Source organism: Ranitomeya imitator, chromosome 1, assembly GCF_032444005.1.
Source record: "Ranitomeya imitator isolate aRanImi1 chromosome 1, aRanImi1.pri, whole genome shotgun sequence".
In the NCBI taxonomy this organism is placed as follows: domain Eukaryota; kingdom Metazoa; phylum Chordata; class Amphibia; order Anura; family Dendrobatidae; genus Ranitomeya; species Ranitomeya imitator.
Window position 1 is genome coordinate 640,388,013 of NC_091282.1, and position 17,256 is coordinate 640,405,268.

Genomic DNA, 17,256 nt, shown 5'->3' on the forward strand with positions numbered 1-17,256 from the left:
CCTTCCCGTCCTGGGACAGTGCCTGTATAGTAGGCAGTTTGAGCAGTTCCTTCTGGGGTCTCTGCACAGTGACTCCAGGGTGCAGCTGTACCACAAGCTTAATTTGGTCAGTATGTGTAGTTCTGTGCCTTCCGGTTCTCCTACAGTTCCACTCTAGCCTTGGGCTCCCGGTACCAGGTTTCTGCAAGGAGGCCCTCTTGCAGCCTCCTTGAGCCCGAAATCTCTCCTCTGCCTTAAAACAGGGTTTGGAGTTCCTCTCCTGGCTGGGATGGATGGATCCTCCCAGAGGAAGGCAGCACTGCTGTGGTACCCAAGCCCCGGGGTGCCACACAGAAAACAGTACTCCTTTTATAAAATTTTCACCCCCAAAAATCAGGGTTATAGTTATGGGGGGGGGGGGGGGTAGAATATGACCCTGGAGACTGCAGGGACCCAAAAGGAGACTAGAGTTGAGCAGAATGATATGCAGGACCCCAGTCGAACAGTTACGTCAGTGGTCCTTTACTGCCAGGCAAAAGCTTTTTGAACCTCCTTTTATTTGCCAACATCCAAGACACATCTCTTGACAGGAAAGTGGTCATACCGAACCGACTAATCAGAAACAGTGCCAGGGATGCAAGTAGTTAAGTGGAAGTCTGTTGGACTCTAGTCCGGTGATCATGGACTACCAACGTCTTCCAAATTATTTTGCTCAACCCTAGAGGAGAGCAATGGATGATAGTTGGGGGTTCATGGTATGGATTTTGCATTGATGCACAGAACAAATTACAGGGAATCTTTCATTTATATCCTATGGTAGGCTAGAAAGCAAAACAAAAATGAAGATTACAATTTACAGAAGCAGATGATTTTCTATGGTGAGTTTTTTTTTTTTTTTTTTTTTTTTTTTTAAGTGTAGGGTCATCAGGAGCCTTATACAAATTTCTGCCAGTAGACTTACTAAATTCCAGTTCTGACTTTAGACCATGATCTAGAATTAGGTGCAAAGTAACTTGTCTAGTGGAGGTGTTAAATTCTTTGCAAGTCACTGACCAGGAATACAAGACAACTTTCTCATTCTACACCTGCTTTGATCTTTCTATAGGCTATAAAGTCAGAAGATTTACACAATCCTCATGGACAATGCAGAAGGCACTAAAACTAGTCCAGAGCAGTTTTCTGCTTGTGAATCAGAGGATCATCAAATAGCCATAAACATTGCACATTGAGGTGGTCAATTGCCTTTTTTGTTTGATGTAAAAAATTAACTGGTCAATGACCAGGGGTTAAGCTAAGGTTGAAGGAAATGATCAAAATGACTTGTTACCATTTGGAAAGGTCAAGAAGACAAGAGTTTAATTTGAATGGGGTCAAAAGATATTATATTAAGTCCAGGGGTGTCAATCATGGACTAACAGACCCCATACACAATAGACAGCTGTCAGCCAAAAGATGGTTTGACCAATTGGACCGCTGGCCGCTCTCCCCCATACACCAAGATTCCTCTTATCAAGAAAAGATGGATCGGCATGCTTAAATCAGACATGCTAGATCCTCATTTCTCGTGGCAGGCCTGATACACATTAGACTATCTTCTAAGGCCGGCTTCACACTTGCGAGTTTTACGGACGTAAGAGTGCAGAAACTACGTCCGAAAAACTCGCAAAACATACGGCACAATTATTCTCTATGCCCCTGCTCCTATCTGCCATATTAAACTGATGTGCCTTTTCTGGGGTGGCTGGGGGCAGGTGTTTTTAGCCCGGGGGGGGGGGGGGGGCAATAACCGTGGACCCTCTCCAGGCTATTAATATCTGCCCTCAGTCACTGGCTTTACCACTCTGGCGGAGAAAATTGTGCGGGAGCCCACGCCAATTTTTTCCGCCATTTAACCCCTTAATTTACTAGCTAGAACGGCCAAATTTTGCATAGACACACTACTAACATTAGTAGTGTGGAATATGCAAAAAAAAAAAAATGGTGATATGACATGGTTTACTGTATGTAAACCAGGTCTCATATCATGTCGGGTTTAGGAAGGAGAAAGCAAAAGCCGGTAATTGAATTACCGGCTTTCTGCTATATCGCGCTGGATGAAATATTAATATATCTATATATATAATTGCCTAAGGGTTTTTCCGTCTGTCTGGTCGAGGCCGCCAGGCCTCGACCAATCAGAGACCGGCACAGCATCGACGTAGAAATCCCGCATCTCTGATTGGTCGAGGCCGCCAGGCCTCGACCAATCAGCAACGGGCACAGCGATGATGATGTCATAAAGGACGTAGACATCTCACGTTTCTGATTCAGCGACGGGTACAGTATCGACGTAGATGTCATAATGGTTGCCATGGCGACGATGATGTCATAAAGGTTGCCTCGACCAATCAGCGACGGGCACAGTCTGCCGCGAATTCTGGAATCATCATTGTCCATATACTATGGGCACATGCATATTCTAGAATACCCGATGCGTTAGAATCGGGCCACAATCTAACGCATCGGGTATTCTAGAATATGCATGTGCCCATAGTATATGGACAATGATGATTCCAGAATTTGCGGCAGACTGTGCCCGTCGCTGATTGGTCGAGGCAACCTTTATGACATAATTGTCGCCATGGCAACCATTATGACATAATCGTCGCTGTGCCCGTCTCTGGTCGAGGCCGCCAGAGACGCGGGATTTCCAGGACAGACAGAAAAACCCTAATATAGAATATATATAAGTATATATGTTTTTTTACACATGGATCCCTTGTATAGCCGTATGTCGGTTTTGCAAGCCTGCGATAAAAACACGCAGTACGGATGCCATACGGAGGATGCCATGCGCAAAAAACGCTGAAACACCCTGCCTACGGAGGAGCTACGGACCACTATTTTCGGGACTTTTCAGCGTATTACGGCCGTAATATACGGACCGTATTTTCATACGCTGAGTGTGAAGCCGGCCTAAGCCTACCGTTTCAGACAACATTAGTCTGTATGGGGACTGTTAGCTATAGCAAAAAAAAAAAAAAAAAAAAAAAAAAGTGGTTTGTAGACCCCTTTCTGGTTGACAAAATTGTGAGGAGCCCATTTTTGATTTAAGACTCACTTCATATGAAGAGTGTCTGTACAATTCCCCTCTAAAATGTAAAGTGCAGTGGAATATGTTGGCGCTACAGAAAATTTATCATTATTAGATGAGAGCATTTGAGGCCATGAAGCCATGTGTAGAGTCGCAGGATTTCAACTGAACTATTTGGAAATCTGATTTTCTTCAACTTGGGGTAAATTTTTATGATCTGGTGGCCTTGGAGCAGCATGAGACGTACTCTGGAGAAGGTGGCACCTGTACTGACCGCAACCCCTGAACTTAGCAGCGCAATTAGAAGTAGCCGTGGGGGGTACCTAACGCTCCCTAGACCCCTCGACACAGCCTAAGAACTAACTACCCCTAAAGATAGAAACAGGAAACCCATCTTGCCTCAGAGAAAATCCCCAAAGGATAGACAGCCCCCCACAAATATTGACTGTGAGGAGAGGGAAATAACATACGCATACATGAAATCAGGATTTAGCATAGTAGGCCATACTAGCTAAATAGAAAGAATAGAACAGAGTACTATGTGGTCAGTAAAAAACACTAGAAAATATCCACCACAGAAAATACAAATCACCACATCTGACTAAAGACATGGAGGGTATATCTGCATCTCCAGAGACAGCTAGGCTGCAAAAAAAAAAAAAAAAAAAAATCCTTCAGACCAAGCCGGACAAGACGAAACATGAAAATGCACAGAACTATAAAGTCCACAGCAGGTGGACTGCAAAAACTAAGCCAGGATTTATCTTTGAAGAAAAGCACAGCGAACAGGAGAGACCAGAAGGGATGTGGATCCTCCAAAAACAATGGACAACTGGCACTGACTAAAGGATCAAGCAGGACTAAATAGCCGAGTCCAAATTGAACACACCTGATAAATGCTGCGATCCACAGACAGCAGCACTACCACTCATAACCACCGGAGGGAGCCCAAGAGCAGAATTCACAACAGTAAATGCTCCTGTTCTACCAAATCCAGTGTTTCTCTTGTTCCTGCACCTCTGTTCCTGAGACATATCTGTCTTTCCTGTATATCAATTTAGTCTTGTTAGCCAAGGTGGTTTGACCCTCAACTCTTCTCTACAGGACTACATCCAGTTGGCTAACAACTAAATTTCTATACAGTGAACAGGAGGTCATATCAAAAAAGGAGGAGAGATGCTGGAACAAGGGAAACAGCAACGGATTCAGAATAGCGGCATTTAAACCACGTAAAATATACAGTTATACAAATGTATGGCAAGTGATAGGTGCTTATTAAGGGTCATTTTGACTTTAAATCCATGAAGAACAATGTTTAATCAGTAGGGCAATAAAAAAAAAAAAAAAAAAAAAAATAGAAAAAACATACCATTATGGTAAATAAACCTTTAAGGCATTCACATAGCAATTTCTTTTGACCCCACCATGCATGGATACTGAGAATTTTCAGGCTTTCACAGCTAAATTTCTGCATAAATTCCATACCTCAGCACACTTGCTTTTGTATGAATTTTTGACTATTATGTTAGATGTGCAAAGTGTGATGCCGAGTCACTTCTCACGGTCTAGCCATGAGACGGCATAGTCAGTAGTCTGAGGTCAAAAGCCAGGAAGGTACGTCAATCACAGGGAAGAGACAAAGGCGTAGTCAGGTACCATTCCAAGGTCAGAATACAGGAGGAAAGTGGATCACAGAAGATGGGGGTTAACCAGACAGATGGTCAGAGCAAGTTCCAAGGTCAGGCAACAAAATATTTACAAACAGAACACAAGGCACAGAGGGACAAACCACACTGTAGCTGAAGGTACAACTGGTAAAGGTCTGGGAAAAAACAGCCCAGTTAAGTAACCTGGCAATCACCTGGGACAATAAACACTTGGAGACAGCCACCGCCTCCCAGTCTCAGATTGGACGGCTGAGCTTTCAATCAACGCTGACAGCTTCAGCACTACCCTGCACCAGATTGGTTGGCTGAGCCGTCTGTAAACGCATCCTAGACACACTGAGGAGTGGAAACATGGGAGATTATCTATTATATATATTTTTAATTAGTTCCTTGCATGTGTAGTTTACTGTACATGAATTAACCAAATAAAGAAATTACATGGGGTCCCCAATATTTTTTTGATATCCAGAGAAATTATCAGGCTTGGAGGGGGGGGGGGGGGGGTTCATAGTCATTTTGCCCTCTCCAGCCTAAAATACAAGCCCACAGCCACCCCAGTATTTGGGCATCACATTAAATGTGCCATTTTTGGCACTTTGCATGGCTCTTCCCATTTGCCCTGGTGCGGTGGCAATCAGGTTAATGGTAGTTGGGGGTTTATGACAGCTGTGATTTGTCAAAAGTCAAAGCTGCCATCAACCCCTGGGGTTAGTAATGGGTGATGTGTCAGACACCCCTAATTCAGTGTTTCAAAGAAAAAAAAAAAAAAAAAAAAAAAGGCAGAATAAAAAGGAGTCTCATTCACCAATTTATAACCTAAAATTGTTCCACAAAGCTCTGCCATAGGCCAGGTACTCAAATCCAGCTCCAGCATCTGTGACTAGCAGTAGAGTGACCGCAATTTACAGGAGCTAGATAGTGACTATGATGCCCATCAGAGCCACCGAATCTCGCTGAGCGCAGGATGAGCCAGCGGCGATGATGGTAGTGAGGACACCTGTCAGCACCTGTGAATAGCAGGAACTTTGCTGCTATTCACAGTAGCCGCAAAAAGATTCAGGGAACGTGGACTATGGCAGAGCTTTGTAGAAACATTTTGGGTAATAAATTGGTGAACAATGGACTGTTTTTATTTCTGTCTTGTTTTCGGGACTTTTGGAGCTGTTGGTTCAAGGCATACATGATAGGGATTTTTTTCCCCCAATAAATTGGTGAACAAAGGAATAGTGTTTTGTTTTTTCCTTCTCTTCATTACCAGGATAGTAATGGGAGTGTGTGATAGACCCCTCTACATTACTAACCCTAGGGCTTGATGGCACCTGTGATTTTAAATAAATCACAGCTGTCTAACCCCAATCACAATGCCCTGATGCGGTGGCAATTGGGGTAAATCAGGAAAAGCACCAGAATTTGTGCATCTAGTGTGATGCGCCAATGCTGGGGCGGCTGCGGTGTTTAATTTTAGGCTGGGAAGGGCCCAATAATCATGGACCTTCCCAGCCTGATATCAGCTCACAGCTGTCTGCTTTACCCTGTCTTGTTTTCCAGTCCTTTATTTATTAAAACCAGACTAAACACCTTCATAAATGCACTTACAACGCATGTGCTCTTCTCAACTATGGATTTTCTGTAACTAATGCAAGTCTATGGGGAAATTCCACACAGAAGACTGAGCATTCCCGCAAGAGAAATGGACATGATGTGGCTCGGAAACCCACACCGTACGCGATTTTATGCAGCGTAAAGAAGCGCAGGGGGTATGAGATTTCTATTAATCCAATCCACGTGCCTGTACTGTATAATGCAGCGTTTTGGAGGTAGTGAAAATATGCTGCATCCAGTTCACTAGTATTACTGATTGTGGGCACGCACAGTTAAAATAGTACTAGTCAAAAGACTAGTTAGGTACCAATTGCCACCATCAAGTTAGATAACTCAGTCAGGTATCATTAGTTAATTAGGCATCCATAGACATTAGACTAGCCAGTTGGTCCTGCCAAGTTCCCTGGGTCTAATGTGTATTGGGGACTTCCATCTCTTCCACGACAGATATAGGGGAAAAAGATTTCCAACAAACGATCCTTAAGTCGACACTAGATTGAATTCTCTTGTATAAGTAGAGTAAGATAGCTGCCAGCTGAACGATCGGTCAACATCTATACTGTATGGGGCCCCCCCCCCCCTTTATTAATGTCAAAATGACCTCAACATATATGGCTATTAGAAAACAGATGCTAACCATTGCTTCATGGCTGTGCGGTCACATACTATTTGTATTGGTTATTCAGTTTTTTTTATGGCTTTATCTCCATAGCTCTATTGCTAATCTGTGAGGTCTACTCACTATCCAGATTCACTACAAATTGGCTGCTGCATTCCCTGCATCTTCTTTTATACAGACTATGATAATACATCTTGATGGGCTGTGAAATCAAAAATTGCTCAGCGATTTTTCAAATTTTTTTTTTTATATTATTTTTTATTTATTTTTTTAAAGATACCACTCCAGTAATCAGACCACTATTTTAGATAAAAAGGTTTTATATATCTAAACCGATATTAGTCTTAAAGTGTCCTGAAAAATACAAAAAAAAGAGAAAAACAACACACATGACTGAAAGTAACATGATTTTCTATATAATAAAATATATATACATATATGTTCTGTTTTGTTAACTCTGTGCCCGGATACCTGCTGCATCTACCACCCACCAGTTAAGTCCTACTGATTTTTCATGCAGTTGCAGAAGCCTGTGGTGAAAAATCATAATGGTTCTCTCTCAGCAGAGGATGTAGACTAAGTTCTGTGTCAAATTCACAACCCCAACTGTCTTTCCTTCCAGCTGGCCAAGCTGTCCTGGTTGAGAGCCAAGATTCTGCCAACGACCTGGCTGTCCAATGTCTATGGAAACATTGGGACTGTGGTGGGGGAAGGATGTAGGGGACAACTGCACCTGTTGTGTGTGGCATGCACTAAATACTAGTGGGATTTAGAGAATTAACTCATTTGCCACTGACATGCAATTTGGATTAGCTGTTAAATCAGAAAAATGACTTATTGCTTAAAACAGATTTTAATGTTTACGTTATTAATAAATTTAGTAACTTTCACCACATTAACAATCTTCATTAAAAATGGAAAACTTGTAGTTTTCATAATGGCCAATGCAAGTTTTTTTGTTTTTGTTTTTTAAACCAATAACTTTCTGCTTCAGAAAATGCACATGTACATTAGCTACAATAGAGAAACTCCGCCCCAATCTTTTGTATTGAAGCATCCAATGTGCATGTGCAAAGGTCATTGTGAAGGGAGAGGGAGCATGAAGAGCTGTGACACCCATTATGATTGGTGTATTTTGCATTATTAGCTGTATATAATAATCTTTATTTTTAGATAGCACTAACATTCTGCAGCGCTTTACAGTTTGCACACATTAACATCGCTGTCCCTGATGGGGCTCAATCTACAATCCCCATCAGTATGTCTTTGTAATGTGGGAGGAAACCGGAGTGCCCGGAGGAAACCCACACAAACACAGAGAGAACATAAACTCCTTACAGATGTTGTCCTTGGTAGGATTTTAACCCAGGACCCCAGCGCTGCAAGGCTGCAGTGCTAATCCATAAAGGTATGATTTATCATTGCAATACTGCCTCTGATGATAAGTCTACTGAAAGCGCACAGCGCAATGGCTCATTGGTTAACACTGAACCCCAAATTCTAATACCATGAAAGGATTTTGCATGCTCTCCCTGAGTTTGCGCGAGTTTTTGGAGTACGTTGGTTTCCGCCCACACTCGAAAGACAAACTAATAGGGATTTTAGAATGTAAGACCCAATGGATACAGTGATTATGTCTGTAGAGGTGCTAAATAGGATGGAGCGATAGAAGAAAAATTAAATAATCTCCCCAGCAGCAACTTCTCAAAAAAAAAAAAAAAAAATTAAAAAGACACTTTCCCTTTAAAATTTGGAAATGAAATGCTGCAGGAAGAGGCTATGCGTTGAGGACTGTTCTGTAATATAAAATAAATGAGACAAATACAATAGTCTAATTTTTTTTAATAGAATTAATTTTTAATTTACAGACTCAGTTTCTTTGTATTCCAGGCCATGAAAGGGCAATATATAAATAAAAGTATAATTGTGGAATTGGAAATCGCCTGCATGCATTTAAGAATTACTCGTTTCGTTCAAGATTGTCCTTGTTTTAGTTATGTATATGCCTTTTCACATGTAAAGTGGCATAATAGTAGTGATTGAAACTGCAGTTCCTCCTCCCTCTACCAGCACAGCACACCGAGCATGCTCACTACACTCTACAGTTGAACCCTACCACATTAGCATCCTTTATGGTGTGAAATAAAGGAATAGAATATCTAGTTTGACCATTGGCTAGAGCAGTGGTGGCGAACCTCAGGCCCCAGGGCCATTTACGGCCCTCGATTACGTTTTATAAAGACCCCGGAGCAGATTCTCAGGGACCGCATTCTTGTGTAGGGAGGTGTATTTTGATTACAACCAGCTCATTAATTTCTTCTTGCTCTGTTAGTACAAACACACAGTGTTCACTACTGAACATTGAAGGGCATGCAATGAAAGATTACATCCTCACACCAGTGCCAGAGTCAGGATGCACTTTGTGGGCCGAGTTTGTACGGCCCCCAAAGGTTGGTATAAATATCCAAATGGCCCTTAGGAAAAAAAAAAAAGTTACACAATCCATCGAATAACACTGATATCACAGAGGATTAATAAGGATGAGCTAGCATCAGTAATACGATCACAGCTGGAAAAGGTTCACTGGTGTTAATGACCGACTCCACAGCGACGCTGGACTTGGTTCTGTAGGGTTCTATATTAAATGTCTCGAGATTTTATTCACCACATGAAGGACAGGCTGGCAGGTTTTGGGGACTCTAGGAACATCAAGAGCTGTGACAATAAATTTAAATTAAAGATAATTATATTGAGTTACATTAAGCCCCAAATCTGGGCTTAAAAGCCAAAGATGAATAGAAAAATTATATTTTAAAATTGAAGATTTAAGAAAAATATATGTTCCAAGTTCAAACATTCCAGAAAAAAAAAAAAAAAAAAAAAAAAAAGTTCCAAATTCAAAGATTTTTGAAAAAAAAATAAAAAATAAAATGATATCACAACTCGGCAAGTTATTAAAGGGCTCATATTTATAGGAAAGAGGCTTTATGTACAGTCAAGAATGAATTGTGACCAAGCTTTAAATTAGATACAGTTCTTGACTCCTGAAGGACCCCCCCCCCCTTTTTAAAGGGATAATGTTCATGACGCCACCTGTGGTATTGGGATGACCGACGCTGCTTTAAGGGGTCCGCTGGGGTGATGTTTTGGCAGCTAGATGGTATACCTTCCCACAGGTGAAGTGTGTCCCCAGGGCTTCCCAGAGTGTAGATGGTGGATGGTGAGAGGCGCAGTGAAGATCAAGGACACAAGGTTGCAGTCTCTACCTTTTACTGTAGATTTCAGCATCCACAGTCCAGGGTAGGGACCACAGGGCAGGCAGAGTCCAACCGGTTTGGAGGCAAATCCAGAGTCCCCTTATCCAGGTGGAAATCAGTAGCCTTCCTTCTAGCGCCTGGGTGTTGTAGTACCTCCCTGCTGAGCTTCTCATAAGGTCCTCACAACTGTTGTAGATGTTATGTTCTCTGTCCCCCTGATGGATAGGATAGGACAAACCCGTATGACTGGTGGCCTGAGGCTTTTTACAGGGACACTTGCACACCTGAGCCCCCACAAGTTGCCACCGTGCCTCCTGGGTATGGGGTGGATCAGTAACTTGAAATTAGCTGTCCTGCCGGTCTCTGGAGCAAGGCATAAAGGACTGTTGCTGCCTCGGTGTTTCGGCTACCGGATCCTGCGCCTCAGAAGGAGGCAGCCTGTGCAGGGCAGAACTCCTTCTGGTTTCCTCTCCTTTTGCTATGACTTCTCCCCCTCTACAATACAGTTCTCTGTTCGTGTCCTTTCTTACTGGCTGCTGCACGTGGGGCAGGCGCAGCTCCGTGTCCTTCTGTCTAGGCCTCTGACAGGATCCCACCCCTGTCAGTGACCCACTAACTGAGCAGAGCTCATCTAGCAGCTGCCTGAGTGGAGCTGTCAGCTTCTGTCTGCCCAACTTTCTATCCAGACCACCAGTTTTACCTAAGTGTGAAGAGTGCCCTAATAAATAGGAGCATAGCTCCCCCTGGTGGACTGGAGTATGAAGTGTGTTGCATGTTTGTGATACCTGGTAAAGAGATCTCCTTTATTGCCTTCAAACGTAACATCACTCCCCCCTAGAGGAGCATGATATTACTGCAACGACCAGGACCCTGGGGTGCTGCACTGGCTCCTGATTATTCAATGTTCTCAGGCTTTTAATGATATATTCAGAAGGTGGAAACAGTTTACAGATGATCTCTCCAACTTTCAGACATTAGTAGAACTTTGAGGAAACCTAAAATTGAGAAGTCTGCCTGGCGACCAATAACTTATGTGGATGTTAAAGAAATGTTGGTACTTTGAAGAAAATTAGACTATGGCCTGTGCAAGTTTGACTGTGCAGTTGTGCCAGGCTCACATTCCTGCACCCTCAGGGGTATTTGACAATGTATAGAACAGACAAACCAGAACCCAAGATCAGACGCTTCTCGAAATCCTCAGACACCCGAGTCCCCGCCAGCTTTTAATATCCTATTAAAATAAAACTACGGCGCGCTTTGATATCGTTAATACTTTATTGGGCTCTTTAAATCTTCTGAATATTTGCTGAAGCCAAGCATTGGCCGATTTCCTAGCATAATTATTTTAGTGCTGCAGGTAAGAAGGAGTCACTGCAAGTTTTAAGGATTTAAAGGGGCACAAGACGTTTAATGATGCATCTTGAGGAGTGAGTCTGCAATATGAACCTATTTTCCTTACCAAGTGAAGGCAGCTATTGTGTATTAAACAAACATTTCATAATTAAGTGAATGGGACTGAGCTGCATTGCCAGACTCTGCCCATAGAACAGAGTGCGGCTATTTGGGTTAGGAAACCCTTTCGGTATCACCCCATTTTCAATACCTAGATATGTCATGCAGAGTCTGGGGGTAGGCATCTCCAAAATGTTCAGTGATGGTAGGGCATGTATGGCCAAAGTAATAACACCATCCCACACAGGGCACGTGCAGAGATTCACACCCTGCAAGCAGCTGTGGAGGTGGGTGGGGAAAGTGATAACAGTTGTAATTAGTAGTTTATCTGCAAGTTATCAATAACCAAGAAGACACAAAACAATGAGGGAAGAAGCCTGCCATCTGTATACACACCCCTGGGAGAGAAGCCTGCCGTCTGTATACACACACCCAGGAGAGAAGCCTGTCGTCTGTATACACACACACACACGGGAGAGAAGCCTGCCGTCTGTATATACACACACACACCCGGGAGAGAAGCCTGCCGTCTGTACATACACACACACCCGGGAGAGAAGCCTGCCGTCTGTATACACACACACACACGGGAGAGAAGCCTGCCGTCTGTATACACACACACGGGAGAGAAGCCTGCCGTCTGTATATACACACACACACGGGAGAGAAGCCTGCCGTCTGTATACACACACACCCAGGAGAGAAGCCTGTCTGTATACACACACACACACGGGAGAGAAGCCTGCCGTCTGTATACACACACACACACACACACACACACACGGGAGAGAAGCCCGTGATGTGTCTAACAGGAAGGGGAACTTTTTTTTCATTCATACCCAGAGGGTCTAAAATAATCTCAAAACATATATATATATATATATATATATATATACACACACACACACACTAGCTGCTCGGCGTTGCCTGGGCATAGTAAATATCTGTGGTTAGTTATAGCACCTCACTTCTCTTATTTTCCCATCACGCCTCTCATTTTCCCAATCACATCTCTAATTTTCTCCCTCACTCCTCTCATTCCCCCCAACACTTGTCATTTCAACCTCACATCTGTCATTTTCTGATCACTCCACTATTTTTCCTCACTCCTCTCATTTTGCACTCACACCTTTTCATTTTCACCTCACACCCCTCATTTTCACCTCATCACCTCAGTATATACATGTTTGTCATCTCCCTTATATATAGTATACATCTGTATGTCATCTCCTGTATATAGTATATACCTGTATGTCATCTCCCCTATATATAGTATATACCTGAATGTCATCTCCTTCTATATATAGTATATACCTGTATGTCATTTCCTCCTGTATATATTATATACCTGTGTGTCATCTCCCCTATATATAGTATATACCTGAATGTCATCTCCTTCTATATATATATATATATATATATATATATATATAGTATATACCTGTATGTCATCTCCCCTGTATATAGTATATATCTGTGTCATCTCCTCCTGTATATAGTATATACCTGCATGTCATCTTCTATATATAGCATATACCTGTATGTCATCTTCTCCTGTATATAGTATATACCTGTATGTCATCTCCTCCACTATATAGTATATACCTGTGTGTCATCTCTCCTGTATGTAGTATATATCTGTGTGTCATCTCCCCTGTATATAGTATATACCTGTGTGTCATCTCCTCCTGTATTAGACCTCGTTCACACGTTATTTGCTCAGTATTTTTACCTCAGTATTTGTAAGCTAAATTGGCAGCCTGATATATCCCCAGCCAACAGGAAGCCCTCCCCCTGGCAGTATATATTAGCTCACACATACACATAATAGACAGGTCATGTGACTGACAGCTGCCGTATTTCCTATATGGTACATTTGTTGTAGTTTGTCTACTTATTAATCAGATTTTTATTTTTGAAGGATAATACCAGACTTGTGTGTGTTTTAGGGCGAGTTTCGTTTGTCAAGTTGTGTGTTGAGTTCGTGTGACGACATGCATGTAGCGACTTGTGAGATGAGTTGTGTGGCAACATGCGTGTAGCAACTTTTTGTGTGTCGAGTTGCATGTGACAGGTTAGTGTAGCAAGTTGTGTGCAGCAAGTTTTGCGCATGGCGAGTTTTGCGCGTGGCGAGTTTTATGTGTGGTGCCTTTTGAGTATGTGCAAGTTTTGTGTGAGGCAACTTTTGCATGTGTTGCAACTTTTGTGCATGTGGCAATTTTTCCGCGTGTGCAAGTTTTGCGTGTGGCGAGTTTTCCATGAGGTGAGTTTTGCACTTGTGGCGAGTTTTGCAATTGCCTAGTTTTTGCATGTGGCGAGTTCTGCGCGTGGCGAGTTTTGAGTGGTGACTTGTGTTTCGACTTTTATGTGGCGAGGTTGGTGTATTTGTGGTGAAATGTGTGCTGAGGGTAATATGTGTTCAAGCATGTGGTAGTGTGTGGCGCATTTTGTGTGTGTTCATATCCCCGTGTGTGGTGAGTATCCCATGTCGGGGCCCCACCTTAGCAACTGTACGGTATATACTCTTTGGCGCCATCGCTCTCATTCTTTAAGTCCCCCTTGTTCACATCTGGCAGCTGTCAATTTGCCTCCAACACTTTTCCTTTCACTTTTTCCCCCCCCATTATGTAGATAGGGGCAAAATTGTTTGGTGAATTGGAAAGCGCGGGGTTAAAATTTCGCCTCACAACATAGCCTATGACGCTCTCGGGGTCCAGACGTGTGACTGTGCAAAATTTTGTGGCCGTAGCTGCTCAGGATTATTATGCATCTGTGTATTAGATATGAGATTTAACAGCTGACCCATGTGTCTATGTATGAGACTAGGATATGGAGTATGAATAGCCAATACCTGTGTATTAGGATAAAACAAGAAAAATCAACAATATCTGTTTATAATGAGCCAATATTCTCTAATATCTATGTTTTAGGAAATTATAAAAGAATCATCCAATACCCGTGTATTAGAGTAATCTAGGGAATGCTAGTCTCTGATAACGGTGTATAAGGACATAATAGAAGGGAATATGTCCAATAAATGGGGCAGACATTTGATATTTATACAAGCTGTGCATTAGGAAATGGTATTGTCCTTATTAACTGTATATTAGGACAAGATCCGAGATGTGAGACCCCAGCATATGAAGGAGAGGCGACACGAGAGATCAGTCAATATCTGTATATTAGGACAAGATGTGACATTAACCTTCAATATCCGTATAAAGAGAAATACAGATCATGAAGCCGAGTATCAGGGTCCAACCTGCTCCAATAGCCCCCCGAGCTCTGCGGATTGGAGGGCTGAGGACATAAGTACATCAGCCCCCTGTGTATTAGGGTCATTTATAGAATAATCTCAAGATTTCCACATATTACCGGGAGATTAAACACGTTGTTCAACTGACTGTTTGAGATTCAGATCTCATCTATTAACCCCTGATACTGTATATTAGGGTCACATCCCATCCATTAACCCTTTATATTCATATATTAGGATCAGATCTGATCTGTTTTAGCCCCAGGTACCTGTGGATTCAGATCACGGGATATTTATTTAGCCTATGACACTGATTAACTCTTTATATGTGTGTATTAGGATCAAGTCTCGTCTATTAACCCCTGGTATATGGGTTGCAATCAGATAGATCTGTTTATTAAGGTGAGCCAAGACAGTTCCTTACATGAACCCCCTATTGCCTGTGTATGAGAATCAGATCTCATATTAACCCCTGATCTCTGTAATATCAGTATATTGAGATGTTAAAGACGACATTAATTGCATGAATTCACAATTTACCTGTGTAGTAGGAGCTGTTCTGTGTATTAGGCACATGTCATCCATTAACCCTTTGTGACAATATGTGTTAGGAGAATCCATCAGCTAATAACCACGTCTCCTATCTTAACACCAGATATCTGTATTTGGATCATATTGCTGGATATTACTTGATATTTGTTTTATTAGGCTCAAATCTATTAACCCTTCATATTTATATATGGTCTCATTTACACTTCACTTATATCAGCACATATCTATTAACCCATTATACCTATGGTAGATGCATGTCTCACCCATTAACCCTTCACAGTTATATATTAGGGCATCTCTTAACCCATCACAGCTGTATATTGGTTTTAGGTCTCATCCATTAACCCATTCGATCTATACATTGGAATAAACTCATTAACCCTACATACAATATATATTAAAGTCCTCATTTATGAACCCATTATATCTAAATATTGGAATCATCTCATCTATTAACCCTTCATATCTATATATCAGACATCTCAGCTGTTAACCCTTCACATCTACATATTAGGATCACGTCTCACCTATTAACCCTTTCTACATATTGCATTTATTACCCCACAATACCTGTGTATTGGGCAAACTTCTCATCGGTTAACCCTTTATACCCATGTTCAGATCAGATGACGCAGGACAATTGCATACTAGAATGTGACCATTATAACCTGCTTATTTTACACCGGACCCCAAGATAACCCTGCCCATCATCATCATCATCATCATCCAGCTGGATTTCCCCATCAGCTAGATAGCAGCATTGCCCTGGTCACCCCATTCATTCGCACTTACTCAAAGCCTTCAACATCTCCTCGAAATTCTCAGAATGTTTCATTTTCCAGTTTCCTGAGAAGTTGGGCATCTTTGAGATTTGGAAGACGAACACCACACAAAAAAAAAAGGAGAATAAACTAAAATCCCGGTCTCCAGTGCAGAGGAGGCGGCTTCACTGCAGCAAGTTCAGCCGCACAGAGGTGTCATGGGCTGCTCCTGGGGTCTCCGGAGGGACACAGCCTCCAACGTGTGCAGGTTACTGACTGACCCACCACGCTGTGTCTGGGACTATATATACCTCCCCTCCCTCCCTCATATGTGTGATGCTGACTACTCAGCCTCCTGCTGCCACCTCTCCCTCCACCGCCTCTACTGGGAGGGGCATTCACCACAGAGAGAAAGCTCACAATCCCACCTGTGGCATTATCTTACTACAGCACCACTACACAAGGAGGGCAGGGAGAGATGACAGACCCCCCACTACACAAGGAGGGCAGGGAGAGATGACATGCCCCCCACTAATCATGGAGGGCAGGGAGAGATGACAGACCCCACACTACACAAGGAGGGCAGGGAGAGATGACAGACCCCCCACTAATCATGGAGGGCAGGGAGAGATGACAGACCCCCCACTACACAAGGAGGGCAGGGAGAGATGACAGACCCCCCACTACACAAGGAGGACAGGGAGAGATGACAGACCCCCCACTAATCATGGAGGGCAGGGAGAGATGACAGACCCCCCACTACACAAGGAGGGCAGGGAGAGATGACAGACCCCCCACTAATCATGGAGGGCAGGGAGAGATGACAGACCCCACACTACACAAGGAGGGCAGGGAGAGATGACAGACCCCCCACTAATCATGGAGGGCAGGGAGAGATGACAGACCCCACACTACACATGGAGGGCAGGGAGAGTGACAGACCCCCCACTAATCATGGAGGGCAGGGAGAGATGACAGACCCCCCACTACACAAGGAGGGCAGGGAGAGATGACATGCCCCACACTACACAAGGAGGG

General features: G+C 42.9%; 1 protein-coding gene across 1 annotated transcript in view; it reads right to left on the reverse strand.

Annotated features, from left to right (window-relative positions):
* The window catches only part of CRABP2 (cellular retinoic acid binding protein 2), a 29,468-nt gene extending 12,972 nt beyond the window's left edge, over positions 1-16,496 (reverse strand). The window contains exon 1 of the mRNA XM_069727633.1: positions 16,250-16,496. Coding sequence (XP_069583734.1) covers positions 16,250-16,319 — 70 coding nt within the window. The 5' untranslated portion in view covers positions 16,320-16,496. The remainder of the gene's footprint in view (positions 1-16,249) is intronic.
* Positions 16,497-17,256: the final 760 nt, after the last annotated feature.